Source organism: Erpetoichthys calabaricus, chromosome 7 (genome assembly GCF_900747795.2).
Source record: "Erpetoichthys calabaricus chromosome 7, fErpCal1.3, whole genome shotgun sequence".
Lineage (NCBI taxonomy): Eukaryota > Metazoa > Chordata > Cladistia > Polypteriformes > Polypteridae > Erpetoichthys > Erpetoichthys calabaricus.
Window position 1 is genome coordinate 96135315 of NC_041400.2, and position 27313 is coordinate 96162627.

Genomic DNA, 27313 nt, shown 5'->3' on the forward strand with positions numbered 1-27313 from the left:
AAATCTTGCAAGTTGTGATCACAAAAAGTTGTGATCAATCAAATTATTCCTGCCATCACCACTCTAGCCAAGTTTATTTATGATCTATGCCTAGTTAATTCAATTTCTTATCCCATATGCAAAAGGATTTTCATTTTTTTTCTGCTTACCATACATGCTTTTTAGGAATCAGTTACATTACATTTTTATTTCCAAATCACTTGACTCTCACTGTCTTAATTTATCCTTATTATTTTCTGCTCTGTGCGATCATAGATTTACCACTTACAAAATTTCTCTAAATACATGCATTTAATAAATCCTGAAGTATATGATTTTCTTCTTTGACATGTTTAAGTTCAGTAATTATCAAGGCAAAATAATCAGAATCAGACACCAAGGTTCCATCAGTTATGCTCAATGTGAAGTTGAATGAATCATATGGGTAATAAAAAATGGTGAGTACAAAGATAATGTAGTTCAAAATTAACTGTTTTTTAAACTAAATACAGAAAGAAAATAATGTTAAATAAAAAAACCGCTACATCGGCTACACAAAAACCGAAAATCGCTACATTTCTTCGATGGTATATTTATGGTGTGTCTTGACATTCACTTGTCAAAATAAAATAAAAATAAAATAAGACCAACATGTTCTCTCTGTAGGGGCGGCACGGTGGCGCAGTGGGTAGCGCTGCTGCCTCGCAGTTGGGAGACCTGGGGACCTGGGTTTGCTTCCCGGGTCCTCCCTGCGTGGAGTTTGCATGTTCTCCTCGTGTCTGCGTGGGTTTCCTCCGGGCGCTCCGGTTTCCTCCCACAGTCCAAAGACATGCAGGTTAGGTGGATTGGCGATTCTAAATTGGCCCTAGTGTGTGCTTGGTGTGTGGGTGTGTTTGTGTGTGTCCTGAGGTGGGTTGGCACCCTGCCCAGGATTGGTTCCTGCCTTGTGCCCTGGGTTGGCTGGGATTGGCTCCAGCAGACCCCCATGACCCTGTGTTCAGATTCAGCGGGTTGCATAATGGATGGATGGATGTTCTCTCTGTCTTTTTAATTGATGCCTGTTCACTTAAAACAGCTGCTACTTTACACTTTTTCAGTATTGCCACTGCCATACTGTGCACCGATTTAGTCTGCAAAGTATAAAAAAACTCAAAATGCAGCAATTTTCCAGTGCAATTAAGTAATACTTAAAAAATCTGAGAGGAAGCTTGTCTTTTTAAAATGTATTTACTCAGAAGAATTCTAATTAAAAAGTATTTTCAGCATTCATCTTATATAGAATTTACGAGCAGTTGTTGGTTTAAACCTCTTTTTTCAAAGTTAATTTATTTCTCTGAAAGAGTTACTATCAGTCTTTTGCATTCTTTTTTGTTTGTGGTATTTGACTCTTCATTCTAGAAAGATACTTAAAGCATAGATAAAGAAATTCAAATATCATTAAACAAAAAATTTAGATTAAATCTGACATTATTGGATAATTAGGCTATAAAGACACAAAGCCCCCCCCGACCCCCGCACCAGAGCAAAACTGGAGAGACTACGAACCATCAGAGTAGGAAAAAAAGTAAAACGTCATAAAGAGGTTAAAGAACAGGGACAAACACATGGAGAGGAGGTTACAGAACAAAGCCCCCCTCCCCAGAGTAAAACGAGAGAGACTATGAACCGTCTGACATGCAGCAAGCAGGATAAAGCAAGGTCAGAAATAAAACACAGAGTAGGAAACAAAGTAAAACTTTATAAAGGGATTAAAGAATGGGGACGAACACATGGAGAGCGGGTTACAGATGATGAAAACTGGAATGCAACAGCTTCAAAAAAACCTAGGCACGAAACATATGCACACCGAGATACAGAATATGAAGGCAGAAACAACAACAGTTAAACGTCCACACCACACAGCAGAGGCGGACCCGGAAGGTGCAGGCGCCTACATCGTACGTCGGAAGGCGCGGTAAAGTACAAAAGGCAAACGCGCCTACACAGCATGGTAAAAACCGACATAATACGGAAGGCGCAGGCGTCGCCGCCATATTGTGAGTGGCACTAATGCGTGGTGAAGGCGCAGGAGGAGGCATAGTAAAACAAGAGGAGTCAACGCCCCGCCCTAGAGTGAAACGGGACACACTACGGAGTCCACAAAGGTTCATACATCAAACCCGAGATAGTACGGACACGCGTCTGAAACCGCGGAAGCAAAACTGTCTCGGCTCCAAAACCAAACAGCTCAACAACTAACACAGCTTCGACACCGACCCCGCGTGGACAGATCTAATGAACGTGTACGCCTACAACGCGCGTCTCAAACTACGTAGGCAAAGCAGGCACGGATTCAACACGACACAACTCGAGTGACCGAGATACAAACACGCGCCTGCCTGGATATAATTAATGAACGCAGGCGCCTACAACGTGCATCTTAAATGCCGCAGACCAGGCATGCACTGCTCCAAAAAGAAAGAGCTCGACTAAACGAGATACGAAGTGAAACGGGAGACACTACAGAGTCCACAGTGCTCCACAATGCACCGCATAATAGTTCGGAAAGAGCTTCGTAGTAACAGTGGAGAGACCCAGAGTGACACGGGAGAACGCTCCGTATTAAACATACGTCATCCTCACGCGTCCAAACTATACAGCATAGGTGAATCACATTACAGTGATGCATTATTAACAGTACGAAAAACATCACAGTATCGCAAACAAATGAAAATTATTACTCAAAAAAGGGAAAATATATTCACCACGGACCAGGTGTCATTGAAACAAAAGCAGAATAAAGCGAGATCAGAAATGAAAGACAGAGTAGAAAGCAAAGTAAAACTTCATAAACAGGTTAAACAAGGGGGCCAAACACATGGACAGCAGGTTACAGATAATGAAGACCGGAATTCAAAAGCTTCAAAAACAAAAGCTCGACTAACAGAGATACAAACTGAAACTGGAAACACTACGGGGTCCGCAGTACTCCACAATGCACCGCATAATAGTACGAACAAAGCTCCGTATTAACAGTGGGGGGCCCCAAAGTGACACGGGCGAACGCTCCGTATTAAACGTGCGTCATCCTCACACGTGGCTGCCCAGCGGTCACGGGTTCAAAACGCCGGGGGTAGGCGAGCGAAGCGAGCAGGGGGTGTGTAGCCCCCTTGTGCTCTTAGAATGCTCTGCTCAAGTATGACTGCAATTTAGGGTTGTGCATCTTGGAAGATAAAGACTGTAGAGGCAGGCTTCTTAGTCCTTATGAATAAAATGTAGAAATTACTAAGAAACCAAAATGGTAAGTGCTTAAGATAATATTTTGAGGCTTATATTATATAACAATGGACCTAATTAATATACCCCTTTAAATTAATTATTATACGAAGCATTCCATAATATCTTAATAGGTCAGAAAAATATTACAAAATTAAATGCAAGGTGCACTTTTGCACATTTGAATATAAATCAAATGTAATGAAGGTTATTTATTAGTATTTTCTCAAGCTACATGGTCATGGTTTCCTCCAAACGTGACGTCTGGCATTCACACCAAAGAGTTCAATCTTTGTCTCATCAGACCAGAGAATTTTCTTTCTCATGGTCTGAGAGTCCTTCAGGTGCCTTTTGGCAAACTCCAGGCGGGCTGCCATATGCCTTTTACTAAGGAGTGGCTTCCGTCTGGCCACTCTACCATACAGGCCTGATTGGTGGATTGCTGCAGAGATGGTTGTCCTTCTGGAAGGTTCTCCTCTCTCCACAGAGGACCTCTGGAGCTCTGACAGAGTGACCACCGGGTTCTTGGTCACCTCCCTGACTAAGGCCCTTCTCCCCCGATCGCTCAGTTTAGATGGCCGGCCAGCTCTAGGAAGAGTCCTGGTGGTTTCGAACTTCTTCCACTTACGGATGATGGAGGCCACTGTGCTCATTGGGACCTTCAAAGCAGCAGATATTTTTCTGTAACCTTCCCCAGATATGTGCCTCGAGACAATCCTGTCTCGGAGGTCTACAGACAATTCCTTTGACTTCATGCTTGGTTTGTGCTCTGACATGAACTGTCAACTGTGGTACCTTATATAGACAGGTGTGTGCCTTTCCAAATCATGTCCAGTCAACTGAATTTACCACAGGTGGACTCCAATTAAGCTGCAGAAACAGCTCAAGGATGATCAGGGGAAACAGGATGCACCTGAGCTCAATTTCGAGCTTCACGGCAAAGGCTGTGAATACTTATGTACATGTGCTTTCTCAATTTTATTATTTTTACAAATTTGCAAAAACCTCAAGTAAACTTTTTTCACATTGTCATTATGGGGTGTTGTGTGTAGAATTTTGAGGAAAAATTAATTTAATCCATTTTGGAATAAGGCTGTAACATAACAAAATGTGGAAAAAGTGATGCGCTGTGAATACTTTCTGGATGCACTGTATGTTCTATACACATACAGTCTATGTTTCTGTTCACCCTGCCATTCGTGTTCTTAATATTTTTTAAATTATGTTCAGCAGTGTGGGGAACCAATGCCTATTCTTACATGTATAATACACAACCTTTGATGTTATGCCCATCTATTACAAAACACATCACCAAAATTACTTATACGCACACATACCAGGCTGGCCTTTTTTTTGATGTTTTGACAAATGCTTTTTGATGCCATTTTTATTTACTTGGTTTGAAGCATGGGGAATCTTGATTTTAGTCTCTTTTATGGTAAGTGAGAAGCATGCCTGACTAGATTTAAACAATGAGGTTCACTTTGTAGGTGTTAAAAAGGCTCAGTGACTAGCACTGCTGATTCACTAATAAACTTTGCAGGTTCTTCTTGTGGTTTCTCATGGTACTCCAATTCTTCATCCATAATCTCAAAAAAACACAGGTTAGTCTAAGCAGCAGCTCTAAACTGACCCCATGTGAGTGTATTTGTATGTGTATGTGGATGAATGCTAAGATGGGCTTGTTAGTACTGATACTAGATACTATTAGATACTGTTAGGAATGGCCCTACCATGATTCTGAACTGGACTAATCAGTTTGAAAAATAAAAAAATGTTATACATAGTATTATCATTAAGTGTGCCTTGCGATTGACTGGTACCAGTGCTGAGTTTTGCATTTCTCATATTACTGTAAACACAGGCCTCAGTGTCTCTTAAATGAATAAGCAAATGCACAACATGGAAGATAAATGGAATGAGTGACCTACTTCTAGAAGCAGTGATATAATACTTCCATGCATCTTATCATGTGGCCTTTAGAACTCTCCTGTATTGGCATCATCTGTTTAACTGATTTAAGTGACAATCATATTTGAGTTACTTAAGCAATTATTTTTTATTATAGACTACAATTGCTTTTTCCTGCTGAGAGGGGGGTTAGAAGTATGCACTGCACAATGAACCATCTAGATTGGGACCCGAGTGTAGTGGGTGACACCTCAGCACCACATTGGAACAGTGTAAGGTTTTTCACGGTGGCTGGAGTCCTGCTGGCCCAGTTGTTTTTAACTGATATTGTCTATTTTGGGATGTTCCAAATTGCCAGATTTGCTATGTTCAATTTCTTAAGTACAATCCTAGTTGTTTTCTCTCACAATCCAACTCTCCTGAAAATACTTAACTCAGTCCTCAGACAAATTGAAGTGTAAAGACTAAGCGCAACTTAACACATTCACAGAGATTTTACATGTGCAGAAACATCAGCACAATAATAAACACTGGACAGCAAAATATCTGAATACTAACGTCTCCCAAAAATAAGGATAGAGTACAAAAAGTAGCATTACTTTGAAGTGTTAATACAGTTATATTCACTACTACCCAGAGGTAGGAGTGGCATTTTTATACATTTGAATCATTCATTTTTTAACTGAGTATGTATGTTTATGGCTCCAAAAATTACTATTACAGTTAAGATGCCAGAAAATATGGTGTTTGGGAAGAGGAACTGTTGAACCATTAGGCCAGAGTATTATTAGGCTATGCAGAAGGAAGAATGATGGAAGAACAGTTCTGGAGGGGTGCATGTTAAGAAAATATAATGACTTCAGAATAGTTACATTTAATAGTAAATTTTTGTGAACCATTATTTAGCAAATCGTAAGTTATAAGCTAGGCACATTAAAACATATGTATCATTAAAAGTTAATGAGCAAGAAAAATAAACTAGTGCTGCATAATATAAAACAAGTAGGAATTGGTCTGTTTAACTAAATGATACTCACGTGTAAACATGGTAAGGAACCAAGGAATGGCATATAGCTAAAAAAGAAAAACATTAAAACAGTTGAACCAAAGATGGTCATAAAAACAAAAAAAATTGGTAACACTGCCATCTAGAGGACTCTTATAAAAACTCACTTAGATACACAAAATACATTCACATAAAAAACAAGAACCACTAGTTTATCCATTACTTTTTAAAATAATGAATGGACACATTTGTATTATGTTTCAAGGGCAAATAATAGAAAAAACTGGCAAAAAAATAAATGAAATACAGTAATGGCAGTGTGGCAGTAATACTGACTTCCAGCAGTACTGGAACCCTCCAGATCCTCTATGACATGCTATAAATGAATAAAGTAAATGGATAATTTAATGGACTCATCTTCTTCATAATTATATTAAGTGTTATTAGAATTAAAAAATTTAAAAGAAAAAGCTACAGCAAAAAGCATTAAATGCTGTGCAGTGCCAACATACAAAGGACATTAACGTATCCTTTAACAAGCAACCTTTAAAATCCAAAACATGCTTTTTTTTGTTTACATTTTACATGTGGGACAATAATGTTCTTGGTTTCACATAATATACAGTAAAACATAAATGCAGCAAAAGCTGTAGATGTTTTAAAAATTTGGTATATTTGGCTAAAACATTTGTGGGCAAGTCTAGTGTGTGCTGAAACGTCTAAGTGTAAAACAGTTATTTATAGAGTTGATATTACCTTTTTCATTATATTTTTTTTGTATTGTTTTAAGAAGATAAAATACTATAGATCAAATTCTAATTTTTAAATATATTCCATGCATCAATATATTATCCTAACACACTTTTCACAGAAAAGAGCTGTATAACACATAAAATACTATAGATCAAATTCTCATTTTTAAATATATTCCATGCATCAATATATTATCCTAACACACTTTTCACAGAAAAGAGCTGTATAACACATAAATAAGAAAGTATGCTGAAAGCATGTATTCTAGTCATCAGTGAATTACATTCCCTCTAAAGTTATAAAAATTAAACTTTTAGTCAACTAACAAAGACTTATCTAAACACAATCTACAAAGATGTACAAAATAATCTTTCATTTAAATGCAATCAAGATGCAATGTTCTCCTGGGCATATAGACAATAAAAATGAATGTATTTCTCTGTTGACAAGGAGGCAAACAGACAGACAGATAAATAAATAGTTAGATAAACAGTCAAAAGATAGACAGAAACAATGCTTATGGTAGCTTTCCCACATAAATAGTATTTTCACAACTTGTTTCCTTCAAGTGACCATAAATTTCTGCTGTAAGCATCGATTTTCAATTCAAGCTTCTCAGCTCTCCAATGTAAACATACTATTTGATTGGTGGAACTAGAATATACAAGCACAGCAAAACAAAAGTGGTAACTACATTTTTACAATGCTGTTTGTAGGTTAGCTCCCAGACATCCAATTGTATGAAGCATACACTCAAAAAAATTTAAATTGTTTATATAAATACTGACTTAAAATTCATTAGCAAACACAGCCTCCATCATTTTGCCAGAGGTTCATAATATTGTTCAAACTACATACATATATTATAGGGTAAACACTATAGACCAAGGAGACCTTTAATAAAAAAATATATTTTCTAAATGAATGACATTCAAAAACAGCATTTTGAAGGATAACACCAATGGATGCTCATTATGTTCAAGTCTACATTTTTGAATCTCTGAAAAAAAGCTGATTTTCTCTTTTTTATATACAAGGGAATTCAAGATGCTTGTCAGCTCAGCACTAACTCAAACCAAATGCAAATCTATGACTTAATTGTTACTGGAACATACTACAATAAGTTAATCCTTGCAAAGAAAGTATGTGTTAAATATACATAACTATGCAAAACAATGCTTCTGCTGTAAACTTAAAATGTCGGCCATGGAGATGGATCAATGATAGGCACACTGATTATTCCTGAAAATGAAACGGGAGAAATGAAACTTGACTAATACCTAACTATGCTGTCATGGCATAATTTAATAACAAGCATTAAATTTCATTTTTGCTTCTTTCTTACTAAATATTATATTAGACGTAGCATTGAAATATGTCTAATTATTGGCCAGAAAAGTGAAAGTGTTCAGTCCTTTAACTGTTGCCAAAACAGAAAACTGATCAATATTTTTGCAATCACCATGGTTTGTTGTATGAAATGCTGAACTGGATATCACAAAAGGAGGTACTGAATTACTTACATCTGGTATGAAGCCAATCTCATTTAGATGATTACTCAGCTCTGGGTCATGGAAGGCTATCATTTGTGAAAACACAGTTAAGTACTCTGGAATCAAAAAATAAACATTACAGTAAATCTCAAGGATAAAAAAATAAAAGCTATTATTCTGGACTAATCTTTCAAGAACCCACACTGTAATGATACAGTACTCCATGATTCAGGTTTTTTTTTTTTGTTATCATGTAATCCAGAGTCAGACTGGACTACCTGAACACAGAGCAAAATTCCACTGGGCTAATGTCCACATATCCTAGAAACACTAATAACAAACATTTAAATAATGCTCTTGTTAAAATGAATAGAACAGAACACAGGTACGTAGGAAGAACAACATATGTACACCGAGTGAGTGTCCAATATCACAACACAAGTATTTAAGAAGGGCAACATATGTACATTGAAACAGTGGCGACTATCACAAGCCTTGGGTGCAAAATTCCCAAGTACTCTGTTGTAATGAATGTGCAATGATACAATTAAAATAACTGACCAGTAAAGATATTCAAATAGTTTGAAATCTAGATAACCCTATAATAAGATGATTAAAAAGTAGGAACAGAGAAAGCAAGCAACCAAACTAGGATAAAAGGCTTATGCTAGTAAGGGCATCTATAATTGAGTGGCTATGACATTGAACTTTGAAAGAAAAGACTGCTAGTTCAGTTTCTGTTTTTGACTCTGAATGTGATCTTGGACAACTCCCTTAACCTGTCAATGGAGTTCTATAGAAAAAAAAAGAATGAAAATAAGTGTAACATATCCTGATTATATTATTTACATGATGTAAAACTGTTATGCAAATATGCTAATAAACTGAAAATATTAAAATAGATACTAACAATCTTAAGGAGCTACCTATTATACTATCGAAAGCACTTGAATTAAACAGCATCAGAAAACATCACAGATGCTTTAACAGCATCTATCAAACAATAGAATGCACAAGGAGGTATCATTCATTACAGTTTGTGTAATAAATGGAAAAATAAAAAAACACATAGCACATGGAAAGAATTGTATCTTATATTGTTCCATGGAAATATAAAACTTTAAATGACAAACATATAAACAGTCACTTAACTATCTCTAATTTACCTAAATTATTTAACTTGATAAGGCAAGTTAACATGCCATCTAAGGGTGGTGTCTGCTGATGCCTTAGCTTTGTGAAAAAAGAAGAAGCATGATGTTTTCTTATTTTTTCCAATGAAGTGTTTACTGCAGTGTGGTGTTAGGTGTTTACTTTAACAGGTGATTAATAAAATATTTCTTTTTCATTTTTGCTTTTTTTGGTAATTTATTCTTTACCAACTTTTAATTTAATAAATATATTAATTAGTTAAGTGGTCATTTTTTGAGAGTTGTGTGGTTTTATTCCCCTCAAATATGGTAAATAAACAATCTCCAACCACCAAAATAAGGAAAGGAGAGTGGGAAGTAGTCAATAAACATGGACAATCTGGTGTATGCCAATTATATAACTAATGTTACAGAAAAAGTGAAGATTGCATATACTAGACTCGAAAGTATATTCTTGTACTGTACACAAAAGACCACTTGACACCAGTGACCTACGCCAAAGTAGTAATTTTCAGTTTCAAAGATTAAGTTTATAAGCTTAAAATAACACAGGTAGTTGTGAATATTCAAATTGATAGAGTGCTCAGAATGTTAGAGAGCAAAAGAATTAGAATAACATTTCTTACTAACAATGCAACATTCATACAGCGTGCTCTTTCATTTATTAGTTATATTAAACATGATGCTATATAATTATATTATACAGACGACCCTTCTATGTCTCATCTGCTTTCAGTAAGTGAGTGGCATACAAATAAGAAACACTCATTTCTTTCAGCATGACATGCAGTGCATGTGATACAAAGCCCTCACTTACAGTATCACATTGTAATTAACTGTAATGGCCGTGTGGCACTAAGTGATGATGAAATGGTAATATTTGGAAAAAAGTGTTGATTTTTTAAAAGGTCACTGTGAAAGTAAATTATTTTGATGTTATGTCTTGTAAGTGCCAATGAAGGCCAGACAGGCATCCCAACCAGGATGGAGATGGAATTCTTGCCCAGACTAGACAGCATAACTAAAGGACTCCTGGACTAGAGACACAAACCAGCCCAGAATGCCCTATGATCTTCATCCTGGCTGGGATCAGTTGTAATTAATGAACTAGAAGAATGTGGATTCCAGGAAAGGTTCATACTCTTACACAGAAGGTGGCAATATTCCTCAAAGCTGATCCCAATCCCACAGTAATGCATGGGAATTGGAGTGCAGCCCAGCTGGTGTTCTTGGGTGCAACCAGAGGGCATTGTCAGGGGATGAAAATATTGGTTTCCACGTGACACAGAAGTGCTCCTGACATGCTGTGCTGTGACACCAGAAACAGTCCTGAGTTATACATGAAAAGGAGCCTGCAGCCTCACATCTTGGAGTCAGAGTACAGCGGCATTGGGCAACACTCTTGGAGGAAGGAAGCAGGAAGAAATTGATAGAATTGTGTGTATTGGTTATTGATCTTTGAACAGGTGTTTATTGAAAACATGTGGCGAATACATTAAAATCTTTTATTTAAACCCAGAACTGTGCTGTGCATTACTGTGATTGCGGTTTGGGGTTTAGGAGTCCCCCTGCCCTTGGTGGTTACAGTCTGTTAATAATTTATCAATACATTACAGCATAGATGCTGTATGATCTTTATTGGATTTTAAGACTGTGGCTTTGGAGACTGATAGATAGATAGATAGATAGATACTTTATTAATCCCAATGGGAAATTCACATTCTTCAGCAGCAGCATACTGATACAATAAATAATATTAAATTAAAGAATGATAATAATACAGGTGAAAAAAAACAGACAATAACTATGTATAATGTTAAATATTAACGTTTACCCCCCCTGGTGGAATTAAAGAGTCACATAGTTTGGGGGAGGAACGATCTCCTCAATCTGTCTGTGGAGCAGGACAGTGACAGCAGTCTGTCGCTGAAGCTGCTCTTCTGTCTGGAGATGACATTATTTAGTGGATGCAGTGGATTCTCCATAATTGATAGGAGCCTGCTGAGCGCCCTTCGCTCTGCCACAGATGTTAAACTGTCCAGCTCCATGCCAACAATAGAGCCTGCCTTCCTCACCAGTTTGTCCAGGCGTGAGGCGTCTTTCCTCTTAATGCTGCCTCCCCAGCACACCACTGCGTAGAAGAGGGCGCTCGCCACAACTGTTTGATAGAACATCTGCAGCATCTTATTGCAGATGTTGAAGGAAGCCAGCCTTGATATATATATACTATATATATATGATATACTGTATCATGATTTCTTGGTGTCATAGAAAAAAATAGTTTTGCCTTCTAGTCATTGGATACAATGAAATAGGTTCACATCTGTAGTTGTTGTTACAAATATAATAATAAATACAATACATGTATGTTCTTGTGCAATTTCAACCTGGTTTTGTTCAATTGACTCAATTCATGTTACTTAATGTAAATTTGGATTATGTGGCACAGTAAAATAATCCAAAATGTTGTCTTTCTCAAAAAAGGTGCTATTTCAGATTTTAAAAACATTTTAAAATTAGATAAGTAAATATAATGGAGAAAGATACAGTCCTTTAAAGTGTACATGGGCAAAAAAAATCACTTCCTTCTTAAATGCCCTTAGTACGGAACACATTCTGTACTTTAAATGTAAATGAAAACAAAAATTGAAAAAAAAAAAAATCACATAGGAATTATAAACATGAAATTATGCTCCTCATTCTCACAAGATGGCTGCAAGAATGAATAAGTTTATGATTGGTAATATGCAGCATAATGTGGACTACAATCAACAAATAAAATACTACGAGACATTGACACTGAATGTGCTCAATAAATGTAATTTTTACCAGCTGAAGTACATTTTTAATACAAAACAATTGGGACTCCAAAGTAAAAAAAAATTAATTATGCATAATAAATACTGCTTAAAAATTGCAAGTATAAATAGCACAAATATTCAGCAATCCTCACAGAAGCTTAGTGCATTTATGGAGCATCTACAACACTGACTTTGTGCAAAAAAAAAAAAAATTCAGAAAGGGTAGATGAACCAAATCTAAGAAGCTGCATTTGATAAAATTAGTTCTGCTTGATTTCTGTCAGAAGTAAACCAAGATTATCTGAATATCCCATTCTATACTGCATTTATGTTCTAGTGCATGGCTACTGTGAAAACACCTACTTACCTTGAATTACATGTGAGTTGTCCTTCAGAAAGAAGTTATAAAGGTATTTTGGAATAAAAGATGACATACATGCATATGCCAAAGCTGAGGAGAAACAATGAAAAACAAAAGCAAATTATTGATTATTTTCTCAGCATAATCATATAAAGAGAGGGAGAAATCAATGCTTGCAAACCCAGTAATTATGGCTACCCAGTGTGTGTGCCACAATTTAACATTTAAAGCCCTAAGTACTCTTTGACATAACATTAAAATGCTAAAGTCTGAATCTGTCATTGTGTTACTGTCTAACTATACTATGTTCAAAATTAGTGTGCAACAGACATAACTTTACATTTTATAAAATTGATTGAGTTGAATAATTTACAGCTTTACTTACAAAATCTAAACAATTCTTGATCATACTATAGATATGGGTTACTCACTTCCCATTTAAAAAAAAGGATAACAGGTATGCTTTATATATCATCTTCTATTTTAAATAAGCAATAGCTCTTACTTAGAACTTTGCTTTTGCATGCAGTACATAGACATTAACCTTATTTAAATAAAAAATAAATTTTATTACATTACAGAGGATGGACATAAAGCCTAATTACTGCCATTTACTTTTATTCCCTCCTTGTTGACTACAATCACATCTGCACCTTTCCAGTTGTTTGATAATTCCTCCATCCAAACACTGACAGTCAAGTGCAATGCCAGATGGGCAACTGGTAAAAAAGATAAAGCTACAATTTGACAATTACAATTGCTGCACTGTTTATTAAATAATGTAAGTTATATCACTGATCAAAGTTAACCTGACTTAAAAATACCCTCTTATTCTTATTATACTTTCAATGAAGTGACATGTATCAGTTTTAACAACATACACATATGCTTTCATTATTCAAATGGCAACTTATTCAGGCTGGATTCCAAATTAATAATATACTGATGTATTATAATATTGCAATGAATTATCTTAATTTTTTATATGTTTTAAATAGTTCATAAAGACAGTAATCTTGCTGTAATGATAAGTAATCACAAAACAGAATTAAACATCTCTCAGTAAAAATAACAACAATTGGAATCTCTTATTACTATCAGTAAAAACAACCACAGGAATCCTTGAAAGTGAAGTAGAAATACTCCCTTCAAATGTAATGTAAGTCTCACAAATAACAGAATAAATGTTTCCAAAAAGGAGGACACCTTCTGCCAAACAGTATAATTTTATAATACTAAGGGATATGATAGCTGACAGACTGAGGCACAAAAAAGAAAATTGATTGCAGGGTTGAGCATCATAAAATGTCTTAGTTATGTATAGTAAAATCCAGATTTTATGAGAGAAATTCCTAAAAACGTGTAATATTTTTGTGTTTTATTTAGTTGACATTGGTGTGACACAAAGGATTTTATTCATAAAAAAAAATTCTGTTAAAAATTTGGAGTGTTATACTCACTACTCTTCAACTATTTGCATCTACTTTATTACATAAGCACAATAACAGCAGTTTATTTTTTGGTATGTAACTTAGGTGTAATAATGCCAAAAACCCCTAGGGCAGAAGCTATTAATAAACAAGCCAGTTTATGGGATGGTCCTTTGGCAGAGATATCAAGAGGATTTCCATTGTCAAATTTCAGAAATGCACAATGGCAAATATGAGATCGGCATGTGCTTTAAAAAAAAGTTGCCATACAACTTCTGAGTTCAGCTGAAAATGAAATGGCCCAGATGAAGCAATTCATATGCCTAAGATATGCATGATAAAATTTTCTTTACCTATTCTGTAGTAAGTAGATAGATTCTCCAATTACCACAAGACATTTTTTCACACTCACCACAAGCCAATTATTCCATATATGTTTTTGCAGTGGTCTTTTCCAACCAGGACAAAGTAATAAGACTTGCTGTTCTTCTTAGTAGGGTGGCGCAGTGGGTAGCGCTGCTGCCTCGCAGTTAGGAAATCCGGGTTCGCTTCCCGGGTCCTCCCTGCATGGAGTTTGCATGTTCTCCCCGTGTCTGTGTGGGTTTCCTCTGGTTACTCCGGTTTCCTCCCACAGTCCAAAGACATGCAGGTTAGGTGCACTGGTGATTCTAAATTGTCCCTAGTGTGTGCTTGGTGTGTAGGGTTGTGTGTATGTGTGCTCCCTGCAGTGGGCTGGCACCCTTCCCGGGGTTTGTTTCCTGCCCTGTGCCCTGTGTTGGCTGGGATTTGCTCCAGCAGACCCCCGTGACCCTGTAGTTAGGTTGGATAATGGATGGATGGATGGATGTTCTTCTTAGTCTTTCACAAATGCTGATCACGTTTCGGAAAAGCATAATTTACTTAAATTGAAGTTTATTCAAATTAACACAAAAACTTTAATAATTGAATGGTGAAATCAGTGCACAGTGAAAAGTTATTCACCTTTCCACACTGAATTCAAAGGAAGTAACTGTTTCCAAGGTTTCAGACAGCTTGAATTGCTCCACTTTCTAACAAAATATGCAAGAGTGAAGTGAACAGGAGAATGTGCAAAGTAGTGAAGCAAGCATTCATGATGGAGCAAACAAAGTAAATGTGTTACGACACAAGTACAAATTTCATACTGAGGTGATGTAGCACATAAGGAAAGGCTACAGTCTTTTTTTATTTTATTATTGGATTAATTAATTTTGTGCATACCCTTTTATACATTGAATTCAAAAGCAAATGAACTGCTCTCTTTTCTCCTATTCAACAAATAAAACACATCTATCATGAGGCAAGTAATATTTCGATATTGAGCTTATAGCACACTCTGAATGGCTACAATCATTTGTATTATTTTATATATTTACTTTGTATGCATTTTATTTCTTTATAGAGTTTACATTTGGAAAAATTGCCATCTCTTTCTCTCACAGTGCCACTTTACTTCTTAACAAACTTATGCTGTATGCTTGTTCTGTTCTCCTTTCTTGCTCTGAAAACACCTATCTGTATTGCAATCCAACGCTGTATCTATGCTTTATTTTATTTATCAGCCTAGGCAGGTTTATTACCCGATATAGGTGTAACCAGATCACCCCTAATACATACATTTACCAGAGACACACCACTACTCCACCCACTGTCAGCTTTTCATGAAAATTATTTGTGACAATAAGAAGTTTTTAGCAAGTTTTCTGACTTTCTGAGTGGGATTACCTGGCATATTTTTTTTTACATGCTCAGGTACTCAAGACCTTCAAGAACACACTTTAGTAATCAAAAAGATTCACCACAATGGTCTAGTATATGTTTTCACAAAATTCTTATATATGCTGAGAACCACTGTTTAAAATATTTGTCCTTTTGGAGCAATTTAGAAGCTAAATATGATTCTGAATCATTGCTTGCATATTATTATAGCTGAGTTTGTGCTGAAAATAAAAGTATATAATACTTTGGAACTGTCAGTTAAAAAGTTGATAAAATTTGAACAAATGTCACAGCAACGCTGAATCACCAGAATTCCTAATTTTAGCCTTATTACAGTGGGTCAATAAAGATGTTCCATATGACCTGACAGTCCCAAACCCAGGTAGAAGTAACGATTTGCAATATTTGAACAAAAATAATTATATAACAATACCAGAGTTTCAAAATACTTCACTATTATTATGTTAATGGTAAAAACATTTTCCCCTAAATTGCAACAAATTGGCCAGACACAGTTCAGTCTCCGAACAACTGTTTATTTGAATAGTTTCTTACTTCAGAGGAGAGTCTGGAAGGTTTAAAAAAGATGCTTTTGTTTGGGATAGGGTTCAACCTCAGCTACTGCAGGGTGGTCTATGAATTTATTCACTCACCCTTGAGTTTTGTTTATTTTTTTTCTTTATCTTGTGTACTTTATTGTTGTTTTTTCCTTATCATGTTTTAGCTTGGATTTTGATTAATTTGCTTTCCTTATAGTTTAGCTGTTTTGTGAATTACCCTTTGTTAATCTCTTCTGTTAGTTTCATTATTTTTTTGTATCTCTCTATTATAATAAAAAAATTCTGGGATGAGACAAGACTTTTTAGCCTGTGACAAGACGTGACTTTTTCAGAGAGATACTTACATGTCCCACGAGACGAGACTTTGTGCTAAGAGATTTAACCATGCCCGGGGCCGGAAATAAAAGACAAAGAGTAGATGACAAAGTAGAACATCGTAAAGAATTCAAAAACATTGGCACGATACATATGCAGAGAAGGTTAGAGATAATGAAAGTACTAAAATTCGAAAGTCTCAAAAAAATGACATTAAAGATCGCATTAGCTCAAACAAACGGAAATTATTACTCGGAGAAATAATGGAACAGAGAAAAGAGATCAAATATATTGTTCAGATTTAAACTTTAAGTCGGAGACTTGTAGATCATCTGATTCCTGTTGCCATAAGGAAAAAGTAGTGTTTCTTCCCAATGAAGAGGCATATCCACTAGAATTAAAAAGATTTGTTGTTTGGTGAAAGTGAAATCCACATACGCAAGCGGCAGAGACGCGAAGTGCCTGGTGCCTAGCACAGGCTGGGGGGGGGTTGGCAAGCGAAACAATCAGGGGGCAAAGCCCCCTAGTATTTCTATGATTATGCAATTTATTGTTTAATTGTTTTTGACAGTGGTGAGCAAGGCTACTAATTAGACATGAGGCTCATGGTGTCATAATTAGTAATCTTTGCGGCACCTTAAGTACTGTAAAAAAGGTCTTCAGTCTTTCTTACCAAGCTGACTGGCATTGGATTCCATCTATGTCCTTGATGAGCTTTGTACATTTGGCAGTCTGGTGACTATTTTGTTTGTCTGTTGGTAAGACTTTTTTGACATTTGCTTTGTTTTTTATCTTGCTTTTGGAAAATGATTTTAGGTATTTAATCTTCTGCTAAAACTTTGAACTTTTCCTTTTCAATAAATTTTCTGCCCAGGTTTTTATTGTTTTTTCACTTCCACTCTGGCAATAATCATAATAGTCTACATCTAAAATGGCCAGGAAGGTGATGACTTTGGCAGAGAAAATGTCACTTCTGGTTGTAATAAAAGCAAGAGATTCCCTCATTCCTAAAGCTATAGGCATTTGTAATGCCTATCTGTGACTGCTTTCTTTTTATTGAGTCAAGCTGGAGGTATGATCTGTGCTTGTTCAGGTACTGGGAGTTTATTTCTTGTAAAATCTTTGTGCTTCTGTGTTGCCTATATTTTCCCTTGGAGAACAATAACGCATTAATGTATATTTTATTGTCTGGGCATAACAATATTGTTTGATTTTATTTGAATTTCCCATAGCTGTATTTTCTAATGTGATTACATTAACAGTGTCCCTTAAATCACAACCATTTCCATTCAATTCCTTCTTTCAAACTGGGCGCTCCTTTGCTTTAAAAAAAAAAAAAAAAAAAAACCTACTACATACTGTTCCACTTAAACTAACAGTTAATCTACTGAACTGTTCACAAATTAGCATATACAGTAAATTTTTTTTCTGCAGAATCTTAAATTTTAGGTCTGTCCTAATAAATAAATTTCAAATTAAATAAATGGCAAAAGTAATTGATACTTATTTGTAAAGTGGTCATAATCACATGTATGTCTGCAAAAAAAAGGCTGTAGCATTTTAGATGAATAATAAGGCTCAAGGAACTGTAATATTTACCTTCATTGTTAAAGTTCAAGTACAAAAACGGAGCACACAAAGAATCAAGACCTAGAAAAAAAAAAAAAAATCCAAATGAATTTACTTTAAGTATTTGATATCTATTACTATAATCAGATTATAGAAATACAATGCTAATTTTATAAACTTTAGTCACAGACAGACAGACAGACAGACAGATAGACAGATAGACAGATAGATAGATAGATAGATAGATAGATAGACAGATAGATAGATAGATAGATAGATAGATAGATAGATAGATAGATAGATAGATAGATAGATAGATAGATAGATAGATAGATAGATACTTTATTAATCCCAAGGAGAAATTCACATACTCCAGCAGCAGCATACTGATACAAAAAAAAAAAAATTAAATTAAAGAGTAATAAAAATGCAGGTAAAAACAGACAATAACTTTGAATAATGTTAACGATTACCCCCCCGGGTGGAATTGAAGAGTCACATAGTTTGGGGGAGGAACGATCTTTTCAGTCTGTCAGTGGAGCAGGACAGTGACAGCAGTCTGTCGCTGAAGCTGCTGTTCTGTCTGGAGATGATCCTGTTTAGTGGATGCAGTGGATTCTCCATAATTGATAGGAGCCTGCTGAGCACCCGTCGCACTTGCACAGATGTCAAGCTTCCAGCTCCATGCCAACAACAGAGCCTGCCTTCCTCACCAGTTTGTCCAGGCGTGAGGCGTCCTTCTTCTTTATGCTGCCTCCCCAGCACGCCACTGCGTAGAAGAGGGCGCTTGCCACAGAAATCTGCTAGAACATCTGGAGCACCTTATTGCAGATGTTGAAGGACGCCAGCCTTCTAAGGAAATATAACCGGCTCTGTCCTTTCTTACACAGAGCATCAGTATTGGCAGTCCAGTCTAATTTATCATCCAGCTGCACTCCCAGGTATTTATAAGTCTGCACCCTCTGCACACAGTCACCTCTGATGATCACGAGGTCCATGAGGGGTCTGGGCCTCATAAAATCCACCACCAGATCCTTGGTTTTGCTGGTGTTCAGGTGTAGGTGGTTTGAGTCGCACCATTTAACAAAGTCATTGATTAGGTCCCTATACTCCTCCTCCTGCCCACTCCAGATGCAGCCCATGATAGCAGTGTCGTCAGCCAACTTTTGCACGTGGCAGGACTCCGAGTTGTATTGGAAGTCCGATGTACAGTGGTGTGAAAAACTATTTGCCCCCTTCCTGATTTCTTATTCTTTTGCATGTTTGTCACACAAAATGTTTCTGATCATCAAACACATTTAACCATTAGTCAAATATAACACAAGTAAACACAAAATGCAGTTTGTAAATGGTGGTTTTTATTATTTAGGGAGAAAAAAAAATCCAAACCTACATGGCCCTGTGTGAAAAAGTAATTGCCCCCTGAACCTAATAACTGGTTGGGCCACCCTTAGCAGCAATAACTGCAATCAAGCGTTTGCGATAACTTGCAATGAGTCTATTACAGCGCTCTGGAGGAATTTTGGCCCACTCATCTTTGCAAAATTGTTGTAATTCAGCTTTATTTGAGGGTTTTCTAGCATGAACCGCCTTTTTAAGGTCATGCCATAGCATCTCAATTGGATTCAGGTCAGGACTTTGACTAGGCCACTCCAAAGTCTTCATTTTGTTTTTCTTCAGCCATTCAGAGGTGGATTTGCTGGTGTGTTTTGGGTCATTGTCCTGTTGCAGCACCCAAGATCGCTTCAGCTTGAGTTGACGAACAGATGGTCGGACATTCTCGTTCAGGATTTTTTGGTAGACAGTAGAATTCATGGTTCTATCTATCACAGCAAGCCTTCCAGGTCCTGAAGCAGCAAAACAACCCCAGACCATCACACTACCACCACCATATTTTACTGTTGGTATGATGTTCTTTTTCTGAAATGCTGTGTTCCTTTTACGCCAGATGTAACGGGACATTTGCCTTCCAAAAAGTTCAACTTTTGTCTCATCAGTCCACAAGGTATTTTCCCAAAAGTCTTGGCAATCATTGAGATGTTTCTTAGCAAAATTGAGACGAGCCCTAATGTTCTTTTTGCTTAACAGTGGTTTGCGTCTTGGAAATCTGCCATGCAGGCCGTTTTTGCCCAGTCTCTTTCTTATGGTGGAGTCGTGAACACTGACCTTAATTGAGGCAAGTGAGGCCTGCAGTTCTTTAGACGTTGTCCTGGGGTCTTTTGTGACCTCTCGGATGAGTCGTCTCTGCGCTCTTGGGGTAATTTTGGTCGGCCGGCCACTCCTGGGAAGGTTCACCACTGTTCCATGTTTTTGCCATTTGTGGATAATGGCTCTCACTGTGGTTCGCTGGAGTCTCAAAGCTTTAGAAATGGCTTTATAACCTTTACCAGACTGATAGATCTCAATTATTTCTGTTCTCATTTGTTCCTGAATTTCTTTGGATCTTGGCATGATGTCTAGCTTTTGAGGTGCTTTTGGTCTACTTCTCTGTGTCAGGCAGCTCCTATTTAAGTGATTTCTTGATTGAAACAGGTGTGGCAGTAATCAGGCCTGGGGGTGGCTACGGAAATTGAACTCAGGTGTGATACACCACAGTTAGGTTATTTTTTAACAAGGGGGCAATTACTTTTTCACACAGGGCTATGTAGGTTTGGATTTTTTTTTCTCCCTAAATAATAAAAACCACCATTTACAAACTGCATTTTGTGTTTACTTGTGTTATATTTGACTAATGGTTAAATGTGTTTGATGATCAGAAACATTTTGTGTGACAAACATGCAAAAGAATAAGAAATCAGGAAGGGGGCAAATAGTTTTTCACACCACTGTATATAGGCTGAACAGGACCGGAGAAAGTACAGTCCCCTGTGGCGCTCCTGTGTTGCTGACCACAATGTCAGACGTGCAGTTCCCGAGACGCACATACTGAGGTCTGTCTTTAAGATAGTCCATGATCCATGCCACCAGGTATGAATCTACTCCCATCTCTGTCAGCTTGTCCCTAAGGAGCAGAGGTTGGATTGTGTTGAAGGCGCTAGAGAAGTCCAGAAACATAATTCTTACAGCACCACTGTCTCTGTCCAAGTGGGAGAGGGATCAGTGTAGCATATAGATGATGGCATCCTCCGCTCCCACCTTCTCCTGATATGCAAACTGCAGAGGGTCGAGGGCGTGTTGAACCTGTGGCCTCAGGTGGTGAAGCAGCAGCCTCTCCATGGTCTTCATCACATGTGACGTCAGAGCAACAGGCCAGTATTCATTCAGCACACTAGGACGTGATACCTTTGGGACTGGGGTGATGCAAGATGTTTTCCAAAGCCTCGGGACTCTCCCCTGTTCCAGGCTCAGGTTGAAGATGCGCTGTAGAGGACCCCCCAGCTCCGATACACAGACCTTCAGCAGTCGTGGCGGTACCCCATCTGGACCCGCTGCTTTGCTGGCACGAAGTCTCCTCAGCTCTCTGCTCACCTGCGCTGTTGTAATTGTGGATGGGGATGTCTCTCCTATGCTGGTATCAGCAGAAGGATGGGTGAAGGGTGCAGTACTCCGAGGTGGGAGTGAGAGTGGGTTAGGGTGGTCAAACCTGTTAAAGAAGTTGTTCATTTGGTTTGCTCTCTTCACGTCTCTCTCGATGGTGGCACCCTGCTTCGAGCTGCAGCCAGTGATGATATTCATCCCATCCCACACTTCCTTCATGCTGTTATTCTGCAACTTCTGCTCCAGCTTTCTCCTGTACTGCTCTTTCGCCGCCCTGAGCTGGACTCGGAGTTCCTTCTGCACGCGCTTGAGCTCATGCTGATCACAGCCTTTAAAAGCCCTTTTCTTCTGGTTCAAAAGGCCCTTAATGTAACTTGTAATCCATGGCTTGTTGTTAGCATAGCAACGTACAGTTTTTACTGGAACTACAATGTCCATACAGAAGTTGATGTAGTCAGTAGTGCAGTCAACAACCTCCTCAATGTTCTCACTATGTGATCCCTGCAGGATATCCCAGTCTGTAGTTCCAAAGCATTCTCTCAGAGCCTCCTCTGCCTCAGGGGACCACTTCCTGAATGAGCGTGTGGTTGTAGGTAGGACCCTCACTCTTGGTTTGTAGTGAGGCTGAAGCAGAACCAGGTTATGATCTGCTTTCCTAAGCGCAGGCAGCGGGGTGGCGCTGTATGTGTCTTTAATGTTTGCATACAGTAAGTCAATAGTCTTATTTCCCTGGGTGTTACAGTCCACATACTGGGAGAAGGCAGGCAATGTTTTGTCCAGCGTCACATGGTTAAAATCTCCAGTGATTAGCACAAGCGCCACAGGGTGCTGCGTTTGTAACTTAGCAACAGCAGAATGGATGATGTCATTCGCTGTCTCCACGTCCATCCGAGGAGGGATGTAAACAATAACAACAATGACGTTTCCAAACTCTCTGGGCAAGTAATAGGGACACAGACTTACGGCCAACAGTTCGATGTCCCTGCAGCAAGTGGAGATTTTGATGTTAACATGTCCAGAGTTACACCACCATGTATTGAAATAGCGAGCTAGACCTCCACTTTTGTGCTTCCTGCATGTACTTGCATCTCTGTCCGCTCTAACTGTGCTAAACCCGGGTAGCTCCACGTTAGCATCTGGGATGGTGGTAATTAGCCACGTTTCGCAAAAACACAACAAACTGCATTCTCTGTAGGTTCTGACATTGGTTTGAGTATGGTATGTTAACTCTTAAAAAACAAAAATTAATCAGTTTTACATTTCTTTTGCTCTTATCAACACATATTTGGTTTAGTTATTTCTCCAACTAGGTTGTGGACTTAAAGTAAGCCTGTACTGATAATTAGCATTTACTGCCATATTGGCTTTTACAATATATTTTGTTATTATATTTTTAGAATTTGATATTAAAAGCAGTTGCATTACTCTAGGGCAGCATAGTAGCACAATGGTTAGTGCAACCCAATCATTGTCTGTGTAAAGTTAATATATATTTCAGATTACCAAAGACATACTGTACACATTTGGGTAAGTGGTGACACAAAACTGATCTAGTTTAAATGGGTGCTGGTTTCAGCACAAGAGCACCCTGTGATGGAATTACACCCCACTTAGGACTTGCTCTTGTCTTATGACTGATGTTGCCAGGGTAAACTTTGGTTCCTTGTTGTATTTAGCTGGAATGACCAGGTCAGAAAAGGGATATATAGAAGGGTGTTATTTATCTAGCAATGTTTATAAAGCCAGTTTTGTTGTAACATCTGTTGGTGTTAGGCAGAATAATATCATCAGCTCCCCTGTAAGATATATTAGTAATTGAGCCAGTTCCTCAGAATAATCAACTTTGATAAAAAAAAAAAAATTAAGAGAAATTAAAGCTGTAAAAACATAGTTAACCAGGATCAAGACAGTAACACTATTGTTTGAACTCAGGAGAAAATAAAACATGCAACTGAGAAAAATTTCATAATCAAATATATTTGAACAGAACAGAAAGTACTACAATAGAATAAAACAAGGAATTCAATAAAAAGCAGTTATTTTCCATAAATTTCAAAAAGCAGGAATCACAGTGGCACAGAACTTTTCAGTACCTGAATTATAATTTGGTTCCTGACTTGGCTGCCTCCTGTATGGTATTCAAATAGTTTTGTATGTTATCTCTCATAACATAAAAACATACTGAGAGAATATTTGACCAGACTAAATTGACCAGAGTGACAGAGTGGTAGTATATACCATTTGTTTACTGCAGTTTTGAGTAACAACATGCTACATAAAGTCATACACAAAAATGATATAAATACAAATTACTAAAGAGAAATCAATAGTCACTGACAAAAGCTAGGCTAGACACATTTAATGTAGTGGGTATTCTTATCAAATAGATCGATGTAACTGTAAATTGAATATAATATCATCCTTCACTGATCTATTTGATTACACAGACGCAATCAGGAAGCCCCCAGGTTACGCACTTTGGCAGGAACGGAAATTGCACTAAAAATGTCCATTACTGAAAATATCAACAAAAATGCATAATGCTTTCTTACTTGTTTTACGAAAAAATGCTTCAAACATATTAACAAAATGATATTAAAGCAATATACTTCATAAACAATAGATAACTAATTAAAACTAAAATGAACATTTGGTATGTATAGTATGTTGACCTTATGCCTAAACATCATACAGTTTTTGAGTTTCGAAAGATAAAAAATGGAGGTTGCTAGATGAAAATTAAAAAGAAAAATTTGGGGGTTTTATGTACCATTCAAATCTCCGCTAGATGAAATTTAATTGAAGTTCAATTGAAAAGAAAAATTTGGGGATTTTATGTGCCATTTGAATCTCAGGAATTCTCATAAGTCAAGACTGCCATAACCTGAGACCTGTCTGTTTTGCAATTTTAGTAATTTGAGGCAGTAATTATTTATAAGCAGCCTGGGACTAGATACAACTGAATGAACCACAGAAAATCTTAAAAGTTATACAATTTGAAAACTTTTAAAATTCCACTGTCCAGTAATACAGTGTAAAAGCAGGCAAAAATTAAAATTGATATAGACTCGCCTTGCCAGTATACCAGATCTGGATGAGATACTACCCATGCTTTTAACACTCGTCGGAACTTCGCATGACCTTCAGGAGATGAAAGTAGCTCATCATACTGGTGACATCTTGGAATATCCACTTCAATCTAACAAACAGTAAAACATGACAGATAAAAATTAAATAGCCAGTACAGTACCACAGAAGATAAAATATATAACAACAAAAGTAGTATTATAATTGACATATTCTACATAATATCTCTCTATTATAAAAAAAAAATCCTGGAAAGCAAAAGCAAGGCTATGATACGTGATCTTCTCGGAAGTTCTCGGAAGACATTTAAAAGACCCACGAGACAAAAGAGACTTGCCACGGAGCTCTCGCGGGGACTTGGTGCCAAGAGATTGTCCCAGGGCCGTCTCGCGGGTACGTGGAACATGAGATTCTTGTAAGACATGCCATACTTACAAATCATATAAGAGCTCACCCATCAAAAAACACTCAGTTGTGTAGTACACACAGATCATGTGCTCTCAGCACATATAAAGCGTATAAGGACAAGATGGAGAATACAGACCCAAAGGCATTGGAGAGAAAAAAAGGCAGATAAGAGATTATGAAAGCAGTGGAATTCGAAAGGCTCAAACAAACGATGGCGCGACACACATGCAGAGAAAGGTACAGAATATGAAAGCAGTAAAATTCGACAGTATTGTAGCGTCCCAGCCAGGTTGAGGGCTTTTTGGTTTTAAGTGACTGTTAGGTCTGATTGAGGGAGGACGGAGTACAGCACGGAAGACTGATAGCGGGGTATTGATTGATGCGGTAAGGGGGGGCGTTGGAGAGGGTGCTAGAAAGTTGTGTTTGGGGTTAGGAAGTCGGCGATTGTTCAAGTAAAACTTTTGTGACACTTTATCATGTCAGTCGCTACAGTATCAAAGAAAAGATAGAAAAGATTGCATTACCGCAAACAAAAGGTGATTAATCATCAGAACCTGGTGTAATTGAAAAAACAGCAGGACAAATCGAGGTCAGAAATAAAAGACAAAGAGTAAACAACAAAGTCATTTCGCATTCACATCATTCACAAAACGTAGATTTTCACAATAATAGACCATACGCTATGAGAATCTGTGGTCCCGGAACAGTTAAAGCAACAACAAGTTAAATTTCAAAGAATACACAATTCGGTCAGATGTATATTGATGATCACGGAGAAGCGATGCAAATGTTAACAGGCAAAAATAAAGGTAATGTATATATTCCGCGAATAACATTACACACCAAAGGAGATCGTGATATGCCATTCGTATTAAAATGTTTAGTTTTTCTAGTGAGAATAGCGTTTGCTATGACAATCAATACATCACAGGGACAAACATTAGAAAAAGTCGGTATTTATTAGAGAAACAGAAACAATATTCACTCATGGGCAGTTATATATTACGTTGTCACAATGTGTCTCCAAAAAATATTGTTTTTAATGAAGCTTTAAAGTAAAAGTGCAAATAATGAAATTGAAGCAATTCCAAAGAAAAAAAAAATTTTAAATTGTATATCCGATTAACCAAACACAGGGGTTGGCGAGCGAAGCGAGCAGGGGACAAAGCCCCCTAGTAAGTATAAACAATGAAAAAAAAATCAGTTCAAATGAACTATTTAAGTCCACATTGTTATTCAGAAGCTACCGGTGGAAATTATACATTATTAAAATAAACAAATATCTATTATATCTATAATTGCCATACTTTTACTAGTTTACTTTGTCAAGTTTATATTATATATATATATAAATACAGTATATATATATATATATATAAATACAGTATATATATATATATATAAATACAGTATATATATATATATATATATATATATATATAAAGAAGAACAGCGGATATTTGCTTTTCTTCCATGGACATGCATAATTTTCACAATTGAGAATTTTTTTTTTTTTATATTATTATTATTCATTTTTATTGTAATCATTCCATATAAATAGATCAATTTATAACCAAACAAATTAAAGACAAATCAAACCCCACCCCTGAGAAGGAGAGCTTAGCTAAAGGAGAATTGCTTAGGGCTTTTTAATAAGACAACAATAAGCAAAGGAAAGGGAGAAATAAATATATATGTAAATAAGAGATGGAGAAGGGAATTAAATGTGGTAATAGTTATTTCTCTTATTCTAAAATAATATTGATCAGATCCTGCCAGGTTTTGAAAAAATTTTGTACAGATCCTCTAACTGAGAATTTGATTTTTTCCAATTTCAAATAATATAAAACATCGGTTTCCCACTGACTTATCAGAGGAGAGTTAGGATTCTTCCAATTCAACAGAATAAGTCTGCGTGCCAAAAGTGTAGTGAATGCAATCACCGTTTGCTTGTCCTTCTCCACTTCAAGTCCGTCTGGAAGAACACCGAACACAGCTGTTAATGGGTTAGGAGGGATTG

General features: G+C 37.0%; 1 protein-coding gene across 2 annotated transcripts in view; it reads right to left on the reverse strand.

Moving 5' to 3' along the window:
• Nucleotides 1-27313, reverse strand: part of tbck (TBC1 domain containing kinase) — a 291120-nt gene that overhangs the window by 158773 nt on the left and 105034 nt on the right. For both annotated transcript variants that reach the window (XM_051929957.1, XM_051929956.1), the window contains exons 17-21: nt 24871-24997; nt 18352-18402; nt 12717-12800; nt 8428-8513; nt 6183-6219 (exon numbers count right to left, since the gene is read on the reverse strand). In XM_051929957.1, coding sequence (XP_051785917.1) covers nt 6183-6219; nt 8428-8513; nt 12717-12800; nt 18352-18402; nt 24871-24997 — 385 coding nt within the window. The remainder of the gene's footprint in view (nt 1-6182; nt 6220-8427; nt 8514-12716; nt 12801-18351; nt 18403-24870; nt 24998-27313) is intronic.